The following is an 11,295-nucleotide window of genomic DNA, read 5'->3' on the forward strand; positions in this document are numbered from 1 at the left end:
ATGAAAATTTGAACGTACTAAAGTAACTCGAAGATAAATTAATTAATAGTTTGAGGTCAGGAATATAAAGCAAAGATTTATTTTTGTGACCACAATTTTTTTTTAAATTCCTTTTCTCAAACTTATGTATATGAAACAAACTATGGTTACTTTATGAAACTTCTAATAATTTAAAAAGTAAAGTACACAATTTCAAATATATATTATTCCACAAGAATATTGTTTTGTTATAGGAATTCTAAAGTTAAAATTCGAAGATTAAAATATTATTAAATATACCTAACTTGTTTTTTTTTTATAACTCAAGCACATGGAATCCTTATGAGGTGCCTTCAAATAGATTTTTTGTAACGAGGCACAAGTTTAGCCCTGCTGAATGACGTTACTGACAACGATCCGTTGAATTTTAATAACTATGCCATAATTAAAAGGAAATACGTCACATATAATAACTTACATATTTATCAATTTATTATTATTCACCGACTAGAGGCAAGTTTCTTAAAAACATTCATCCAAAATATATATAAGACAAGTTCAATAAGTATTTTTAACAATGTTACGAATTCTTGACATATAATAAAAATAAAAAGTAAATCATTTTAAATTTGGAACATACGAATATCTTTTAATAAATGTATAATAAGACAAATGTTTTGGAAAAACATGTTTTGTCTCTAGTCGATAAATATCCCAAAACTTTAGTTAAATATAAAATTATGCATTTTTCATCATTAAAACTAGCGGACTGATTTTCTTTCGAGATTCAAAAATGAGGTCATTTTTAATATAGGCAATTAATTATACTAAGTACACAGCACAACTAACCAAAAACTAATATGAGATAGAATACTAAGAAAAAATATTTTTTTGTAATTGAGTTTCATATTATATTGAAAAATTTATCTCTATGTCATCTGTCATTAATTTTTAATCCTCCCTACCCAAATGTCACGTTTCGTGAACGGCAGACGAAATTAGAAACCGATAGAAAAAGTTGATGCGATATCCGATACATAACATGATAAATAAATATTGTTGTACAGAACAAAAGACGCAAGCGTGCTACATACAAAAAATATTACAGATAAAAAATAAAAACGCCACGTGGATATCACAGAACAAAAAAATAATGTAGATTGAAAACAACACACATTTCAATCCGGTCCCTTAGCAAACGAATATGAAGTCATCAATTAATCTCGGCCTGAATTCTTTGATGTCAGAACTAACTATACTGCGCGCCATTTCTTCGGGATAGAACACGAAAACTTTGATATAAATCTCGGAAAGTGTCATTTTGCGACCGCCCTTAAAAAGTTACGCGAATAGGTACGTTCTGAATTTCATCTGATTAATGTTCTAGTTCATTTATTTAATGTTTTTGTCCATTAATACTGTACATTATTTCTCTTGTCATTAATGATGGAGAAAATTTATACCCTTTGGCAGTGGAATTCTTTAACCTTACTATTTTATAAAGACAGCTTTGATTCTAAAAATACGGCTTCAGAAGAAACATCAAATTCCAAAATATCATTATCATAGTAGTCTTTACAGGCAATTTTGAATCGTCAATTATTTTAACATTATAAGTGGTAAATTACCACCAGCTCTGAATGCAATTCTGCTTAAAAGAGCCGGTCAGTACTAATAGTAACCGTTGCTCATTTTTAATGAAATTTAACTACGTTTGATGTATACATTATAATTTTAACACCGCAAATGCGTCAACAAACCAAGTTTCATACATTACGATCACCTAAAATCTCTTTAATTTCATTTATTTAATGATATACTTCAAATTTTAGATTTAAAATTAAGAAGAGAAAAGTTTAAGAAATCTTGTGGATGGTATCCGTACAATATATTAGAAATATTTGTTTTGCCCGAGTATTTTATCCTAGATTAACAATTGGTCTGAAAAACGTAAAAAAAGAAACACGTCTAAAATTTATTACAGCCAGGTTAGGCCGATTATCCCTTCACAATCCCTTCGCGGCAGTAATCTCAAAATAGCCAAAAGACAACTTTAAACAACGCCCGTACCGAGAAACGCTTAAGCAGACATTTAAACTGTTTAGTTTATATAAAAATAGAAGCACTCACGGGGAAATGTACCTTCGCTCTGGACGAACCAACTTAATAGGTGCCAAATAAAATGTTTTATTTTTAAATCACGTGTTTAGACAACAATGCATTTACATTTTTGACTTTGTTTATCTAACGACTGATTTGTTTCATAACAATAGTGATAGTCTTTTAAAAATGTTTTATACACATTTCATAATTAAAATTTAAAGTTATATCTCATTTTAGTTTTTTTTTTTTGAAAGGCTGAATGCGTGTACATGCCAGTTTCCTCGGATTGTACATAGCGGAGAGTAGACGGCGTCTATCCTTAACCTTTTTTTAGTGACTTAGTTCAATGGCTACCTCGGAAACCCCAGCTTGAGCCGTCACAAATATTTGTTCGGATTTAGAGACAGTAGAGATCTTAGTTTGCTTGGGCGTTGGCTTGAGGAATTTACTAGGCGCTATAGCTCTCAAGAAGATTCTTCGATCAGTCGCAGGTCGGTATAGTATTTCACGTCATTACAGAAAACATGTACGAAATATGTGAAATATTACATACAACAGAATGTCACACTATTAATTGATGTCATAAATAATACCGAACATAACGTCAAAGGGACGAATTATATTTGACAGATGAACAAGATTCATCGTTCTATTTTTGAATTATGATCGTGGGTATTCGTATAAAATTTTTAAAAATTAAATCGTTAGATTACTACGATGAAACATACTTTAAAAAAAAACAGATTTATTAAGTAAAAACAATAGTTTTAATCAACTAATTTATTACTTTGTTTGTATTAGTAAAAAAAATATAAATGTTTGTTTCCGTGTCCAGTTTCTTTAGATATTTACGGTAACGGTGTTCTTGACATCAATAAAAGTTGTGTTACAATGTTATATCATTCGTTGAATGAAATTTATTACAGTAATCTCGGTTGTTCTACGAAACGAAATAAAATTATGACTTCTTATCGTTATATTTTAATATACCCATTGAAATGGTTTCATATCTAGGTTACTAAAGCAGTTATCTAGGTTTTCTTTAAACTTCTTTAAAAAATCTCCGTTTTTTCTTTTAATTTTCAATTGAAACTTGAGCATTTGGCTACCTGAATCAGTTACGAATTCATTTGCATTAATTCCTCCGAGTCGAGGAATAAAATTTTTCTTTAGTCTTATTTCAGTAGATTCTTTCTTTCCTTCCCAGGGAATAAATTTACATAGGTTAGTACAAAACTTGAAATCCTTAACAGGATTCTTTTTAGCTGCATTACTCTTTGTTTCTTGGATTAAGTTAAATATTTATTTTTACTAGAACCGTATAACTTATTATTTTCAAGTGTCTTTACGTTCAGGTTAGTTTCACATATTATTTTTTTTTACATTAAAGTCGTTTCGAAGTAATTTATGTCTGTAAATATGTACATATAAATATATAGTCGTGGAATTTGTCCGTCTTTCTCAATATAATAGGAAACTCAAGTGTTATGGTTCTTAAGTACTATTTAAAATTATACCTGTCACTAAATGCGTATGTCTAACTGAAAACCGGTCTATTTCAACTACTAATCAACTATTTGACTATTTCATTACAATGTGCAAGTTATTCGTAACACATTTGACAAATGGCACATGGTGTGCTTAATATTATGTCTTTTACAAAGACGTGATGGAAACTGATTGATAATGAATTTTCTTATAAATTCATTGACATCAAAACCCTGACGCGAGCTGGTAAATGGATCGATGTTACAATTATAAATATAAAAGGCATTAGGTCGCAAGTGTTCGGTCCACCCAACTTCAGCAATTCATCAATAGTTTCACTCTATATGCGATTGCAATAGGCCTTAAAATGCATTATAAAATTAATAAGAACAAGCGTAATTGCAAAATCAGTCGAGAATGAAAATAATATGTCAGAATGCTTCACTTTAAATACAATTAGTTTCATATCACATAATGAAAGCATAAAAGAGAAAATTACCACCTAAATAAAACCAAAAATCACAGTATTTCTGGACAAGATTCATAACTTGTCCGAGCATTTTTTTTTTCGTATAAATAAATTCTAAATATACGTCGCATGAAAAATAAAAAAAAATGTCTTTTGAACTAAATTAAGATCTAATTCTCATCCTAAATAAGATTTCTCCTATAATATCTGTATTTGCTTCCTAATTCTTAATCAAATATCCTTCATTGCATTAGTGAAAATATAAAAATTGTTTAATTCCTAATGGTTTAAGAAACCTATATTACCATTACACATGTTAACATTTTTATATATAATATGTTCGTAGCTTTCTCTCCTTCGAAATGATCTTCCAGTGTATAATATATTAGTTCGATTATTCAGTAGGCCCAATATACTTTAGTACAATAGTAAAAATTAGGCTCTCAACTTAGGTTCCTTATGAACTATAGTCATTGGAACTTTATGTAGAAATACCTAGGAATTTTGCACAAATCTACAGAGTCACTGCACTCGGGCGCCGATTCACGGCCCCAAACCCTACATTCGGCTCACACACTAAGTACTTACAAAAATTTATTTCCAAAATCCGTTCACATACAATTTCAGATCACAATGACGTCTCTAGACGGCCGGCCACTAATCTAGTTAACCACTAACGTTTCCCGCACTATGAACACTGATTCACGTGAAGACCAGAGTGTCCGGACGCAAGTGGAGCGATTGCAGCGTCTGTGTGGTGTGAGCCGAGCAGGGCTTTGCCAGCAGGTCCGGACGCGGGGGCCGAGCCGCCTTGGCGCACATTCACCGAGCCAGGGGCGCTAAAACGGCGCTCGCGGCGAGAGCAAGGGCGAGGGAAGAAGCCAACGCAGCGCCGCGCGAATACGAAAGCTCCTCGCTCTTCACCACTTCGTTCGGTGTTTTGTCGTACTTGTGCGTCTTTTTAGTCACTGGCTTGAAGGTCGTCGTGGTCGTGGTAGTCGGAGGTACGGTTGGGGGTGGAGGAGGCGGCGGTGGACTCGGCTGCGGAGGAGGCACAGGTGACTGGTCCTCGGGCTTGCAACAAACCCGAAAAACTAGCTTCATGTTATGACTTAGGCACCGACCACCGATGCGTCTATGGAGATCATCTTTACTGGACGTAGAAATGAAGTAATAATCCTTTCCCGGTAGAAATTCGAGCCCGCCTGGCTGCGGCGTGAACGGTCGGAAGGTGATGGTAAAAAACATTAATTTGTTTGGCTTGTCGCATATTGCGATTATTCGAGGATTGGGATTTGTTATCCTACACGAGTCGTACTCTTCCTTACTTACATTATATATTATATACTTTTCCATGTCCTCTTCGAACGTATCCGGTGCATAAACGGGACATATTATATTCACTTGGTCGTATTCGAATTGAGCGTTACCTTTATTTAGATCGAATACATGGTCGGTGTTGTCTATTCTGAATATGCTATTTGTTGTGTTCCAATGTATATAGAAGGATTTCGCATAATTTCCCATAACACTCTCGATGAAGAAGACGAGGACGAGCAGCGTCCATGGGGCCTGCCGAAGCCCGAAGTAACCGAACGATACCATTCTTACTGTTTATCGTTCACCAACTCTCATTATCCGATGTAAACTCAATCCCTCCTGGGAAGCGTCCTAAGCATACACATACCAATCCATATTTATAGTCACTGAAATAACGAGTCCACACTATAAAATATAGGAATTTAACACAGAAAACACGAATAATCCGTAAGCATTCAACATCGCACCGTGAAGTCCACCATGTTCGGTCCACACACTAGATTCTATTCATCGATAAATGTGGAATTCCATAGGACGTGGCCCGCAGTAAAACGCTAGTGAAGCTCACTTAAACAATGCACACCGTGTCCAGATCGAGTCCAATTTAGTTTGTTGTGAGTTTTTGTGTTGGTAAAATGTTGGAATTAATCAATACATCACAGATTTTTTACAATACTGAAGCGTTCTTTGTGGTAAGAGCGGGCGTCGCGGACGGGCGAAATATACGTGGCGCCGCGCGGCGGTCGGCCGAACTACTGGAATGCAGCTCAGCCCTCGGTACGCATGCGGCTCGCCCCTCGCTCCTCCCGGCGCTTCCCTCCCTCTGCCTGTTACGGACGCGTTCAAGCTTTAGCAAACTTATAGCATGACGCCATTTTGTAAGACCCAAAACTTTAACATCTTCAACGTATTTAAAACTTATTCGAAAAATTGATGAACTTTTACGTGTTATTGTATTTATATAATTTTTAATATAATTATTTGGTTGTTACTTACGTTATTTTTATTTTCTCTAATAAAAACTAGTGTATATTTATGAACGCGTGTATTGGGTCTTTGATAATGATGCCACAGACTAAGCACGTAAAAAGCTTACAGTAAATGCTTTTAGTTGTACGATGTTACGTGCGCTGCTGATTAAATTATGATAATTGCTTCACCTTTAAAGAAGATTTTGTTTAATATGTAACCGTTTAGCGTCTAAACGGCGGTAATGAGGAGTGATAATGCATACAATTAATTTGATTACAATTAAGTAATTTAATTTTTTTAAACATACCGGCCCTACATCAATAACATGGAAAAATATTAAAACTATTCGGATGTAATAATTACTTATCCCTATATAATGTAATATTATATTTCAGTATTTTTAATATTTTAATTATGACCTATAACGAATACAAAATTCTTAGAAATTTAGTACTCGGGCGTTAATTTAATGTTTTATGGGAAACAAATAATTCGAGCTCTGTTCCAGGTTAGACTAATATTTGAATCATTCCCTTAAAATATTTAAAGCTAGTATATCTACTAGGCTTACCATATACATAAACTATCATTAGCTAATTTAAAAAATGTAATGAGATATACATTATTTAAAAAAGCAAATAGAACATAAAAATTGTGTTTTTTTTTAATTTATTTATGATGCCATCGTGCCGGGTCTTTACACTTATCGCGTCAATAAAAAATTTAAAAGTTTAGTATTATAAAAATAGTTTTATTCGTAGTACATCGCTACTACCAGGAAGTCATTTAAGCATATATAACCACGACATTTATATTTGCAGTCAGTGCACAAGATTTGCCGTGTTTCTGTTTAAATGGCAACGTAGATAATAAAATTAATGAACAAAAACACATGAAACAGACTTTAACACATTAAAAGCAGCGAATATAAAGATGTACAATATGACCTTTTATTTTTTTTAATATGTATTTGAAAATTTTTGGAATGTATATATGTAATTTATTTAATTATTAAAACAGATTATACGATAGGTGCACATTACATCACATTGGACTAAGCACATATGTACATTGCTCTTTACTGATCAGCCGATGTTGATCTGCAGAGTGACGATCAATCACCGCCACTGGTGTTTCATCCACTGGGTGATCTTTATCACTGAATCATGACCCATTTCAAACAACTGTGACACAGAGAAATAGTTCTTACCAAAATATTCCTATAAATAATAAATATTTATTTCTATTATATTCCATTTTTAGTATTAATGTTTTCAGTTTTATTTTTTAAATTCTTTAGTATGTGTAAATGTGTGTGTGCGCGTGTATGACACACACAGACTCGATTGTACGATGTATTAAATGTTTATCTAATAATCTTTATAACTTTTATGAAACATTCCAAATTTAAAATGTATTATAATTTTAATTAAAACCGGTCACAACCGAATTATATCGGTATTCGTTGCAGTTACGAATAGACAAAAAGAGGCCACTGGGATTATGAAGTCGGACTTGGCTTGCAATCGCCAATTTCATTGCATCGAAATCTCATGTTTACGAAATAGCGTAGACTATTACAATCACGACGATTTCTATGTAACGACTAGCTTAATAGCAATGACCGTAATTCAGTTTCGAAAGCAATGACAGATATGGAATAAAAATTGAAATAGATTAACTATTAGTGTAAAAAATAATTTATGTATCTCTACCTTTCTACACACACATCTTTTCACATTACTCTAAAAAACAAATTATTTTTCTAGAACTAAACAAAATTAGAACAGTGGTAGCTCAGTGGTAGTGTGACACTTGCGATCGCAGGTTGCGGGTTCGATAATCGGTATACTATCTTATATAGCTTAGACTTTGTGCATTTATTATATGGGATTGCCACTGCACATCAATAAGTTTCCAGAGGATGTATATGTTACGTAGAATGTATGTATATGACGTTTTACCTCGATATCTTTGGTGGAGGTCCTATAGCATACAGTGGGCTATGAGATAACCTTGTAAACAATATGTGTAGACTTTTACTATTTCTATTACAGACATAGCCCGGTGGATTAACAAGTTGAGAATAGATGGCCATTGTGACCTTACGGTTCTGGAGTGGAGACCAGACAAGCACAGCTTAGGATGGGCAAGAACAATAGTCCTTATTAAGGATGTTAGAATACACTGGGTACAGACCCTTTCCAACCTATTACAAATCTACGGTAGAGGCCTATATTTTATATAATATATTGCCTATCTCTTTAAAATAGATTGTTATAAAGCATACTTATAACTTAAAGATCTATTGTAAAAATTTCGATGTAGTAGAGAGCGAAAGAGAGGTATGATTTCTCTCTCCTTCTCTATAAAACACAAACCAATTTACATTTAAGTAATGTTTATAGTGAATCCTTTTGTATATACAAATTAAATAATGAATGAAATTTAAAAGTGCCTGCTCCTGCTGAACTATCGCAAGCGAATCCTTATTCCCACGCAAATATACCACTCACGTAGGAATCGAAACCAGTACCGTAAATGGAGCGCCATGATTTAATTGCCAGTCGCTGGCAAACTAATAGGTTACGTGTTCCCGTGTGTGGTTATAAGTTTTTCTTTGTAATTTTCCATCCAACATCGACAGACGCGCATTTCATCATGTTGATAATTAACAGGTCACATCACAATTTCATCTCATTACGAAACAAATCCGGGCTAATTAACGCTGATACGGCGTCTGCTCCGTGTCGTGTTGCCACGGGTTGTGAATATTAGAGATATTTTAATTATTATTTTTTTAGAACAATCCAAATTTTTACCGTTATGAAATTTAAAAAGTAAATATCGAATCTTTAGAAATTTCGAATTAAGACCAAAAAACGTTAGTTAAAAAATTAATATTTTTTTACATATTTATTCAATATTTTACAACTTATATAATGGCGGAATTACTGCCTTGGAAGCATTTTCAACAAGTCAACCTAAGGTAGTGCAAAAATTTCTAGAAGGCAACTGTGTAAATATTACAGATTTTTTATTACATATTTACTATATGACGTACAGCGGACAGACGCCCCTTGCGCTCCCCCTTAATTATATATATATGTGTTTAAAAAGATTAATAATATTATTTGAAATGAGTACCTTAGTATAGATTAAAAATGTCACGAAATTGGACTTCCGGATAATATTCGTTTTATAATGAAGAAAGTACTATTAAAACTATTAGTGCATCGTGATCTTTAGGGGAGATTAAAGATGGGAGCTGAAAAGAAGATATTATGTTTTCTTTCCTCGGGCAAAAACTGTTAATATTAGTTACTTTAATGCAATAGAAGTTTTTTTCGATATAGTGGATTGACAAGAGCAAGCGAGAGAGCTGTATAATACTTGTGCAAATCTAAACTATCACAACACTGCTATGAACGCCATACTTACTACCAGGTGAACTATAATAGTTCTCTTTTTGTCACTTTATAGTGTAAACAAAGTTAAAAAATTTCTTCATGATGACAACAATGTCAAATATTTACATCATCTATGTATAATTAATCTGTAACTTTAATAATTTGTAAAAACAGGTAAATATTAACATTTTGTAAGACAGTGCTTTGTTTAAGTTATGATTTGAATGATATTGACTGTTTTCTAAATTTAAATGGACAATAGTTTTGATCATATTTGATTCCCGCGTTACGGTCTTTTAAAGTAATGCACACACACTTTGTGCTTTAACCATGTATGATTACCACTCACAAACAAGTTTCCAGAGGGTAGGATAGCAGCGACCTGGCTTATCATAACACCACCCTACGATCGCCAAATCATCTGTCAAGCGTGGCGATTATGGATTGAAATAACGACAAATAGTTTCAATTTAAAAGTCGAATGTCAAAAATTAAAAAATAATAATATGTACAGTGTTTTATTTTATTGGAATTGGATGGCAAACAGAATTTAATTTTTAGAATTAGTAATATCTAAAAACCGTCCTTCCTGTTTGTTAAGAAAGAATCATTTATAGTCAATAAGGAATATATTTAATCAATTAACACAAAAATGATTAATAGCATATAATAGATATATTTTCGATTATCAACTAATTTTATAGAAATAATGTTTGTTATTCTCAATACAATAATACCGTTAAAGTAATTAATAAAACAAAAGGAAAAGTTTAAATTAACTTTTGATTAAATTCTGTGACAAATTGTTATTTGTTATGATACTGTACAATTTATTAATTTATTGATTCGTAGAATAACAAACCGATAAAATTAGATTTTAAAATATTATTACAAGATAAACTTTTGGTAGTTTTGTTTTTTATTTACGAACACCAGAATAAATTATTTAGTTGTTTCTAAATTTAAATTGTTAATAATTTCGCCTAGTATTGACATGTCGAAAATATCAAATAATTGATTTTTATATTAGCAAAATTCTAAAACTAGATTGTAAAGCTTGTTTAAAATATTAAATATTTTTTTCATGTCATATTATTAATGGTACCGATAATATGTCAGCACATATTTTTTTTTAATCTGTAATAGCTCTCTAGGATTAGTAGTTAACAGGATTAATGCTTTAATTCTTTCTTGAAATTTAAGAGCATTAAGGATTACAAAGATAGATAAAATTAGGGGGAAATTCCATGAAAGCAATTAGTTTATGGTCACCGAGCATTCCGCTCCGTTTGCCGCGGCCGTGTCACTGCCGTGTAACAAATCCTATTACGAGAGAAACGCCAAATTGAAGTCGCGGTAGTACCCGATTGAAAGGGAAATGAAATATTTTGATAGATTCCTTTGTTTGAGATATTATGGTAAAATTTCTTTTGATGGGAACTCTGTCTGTTTGTTTTCTTAAAGACAAAATAACGGTATAAAGAAAATTGAAAGAGGAAACTAAATATTCACACCATTTCCTAAGAATTACTAATATAGTTTTTTTTTAATTAA

General features: G+C 32.4%; 1 protein-coding gene across 1 annotated transcript; it reads right to left on the reverse strand.

Moving 5' to 3' along the window:
* Positions 1–1,941: 1,941 nt before the first annotated feature.
* Positions 1,942–6,101, reverse strand: Ephrin (ephrin). The gene has a single exon (XM_068765684.1). The coding sequence runs from the start codon at positions 5,642–5,644 to the stop codon at positions 4,862–4,864; it is 783 nt and encodes a 260-aa protein (XP_068621785.1). The 5' UTR covers positions 5,645–6,101; the 3' UTR covers positions 1,942–4,861.
* Between the last annotated feature and the right edge of the window lie 5,194 nt (positions 6,102–11,295).

The sequence above is a fragment of the Battus philenor genome, unplaced genomic scaffold (genome assembly GCF_028537555.1).
Source record: "Battus philenor isolate CCGP_79_NKW_IND1 unplaced genomic scaffold, ilBatPhil1.0.hap1 SCAF_20, whole genome shotgun sequence".
In the NCBI taxonomy this organism is placed as follows: domain Eukaryota; kingdom Metazoa; phylum Arthropoda; class Insecta; order Lepidoptera; family Papilionidae; genus Battus; species Battus philenor.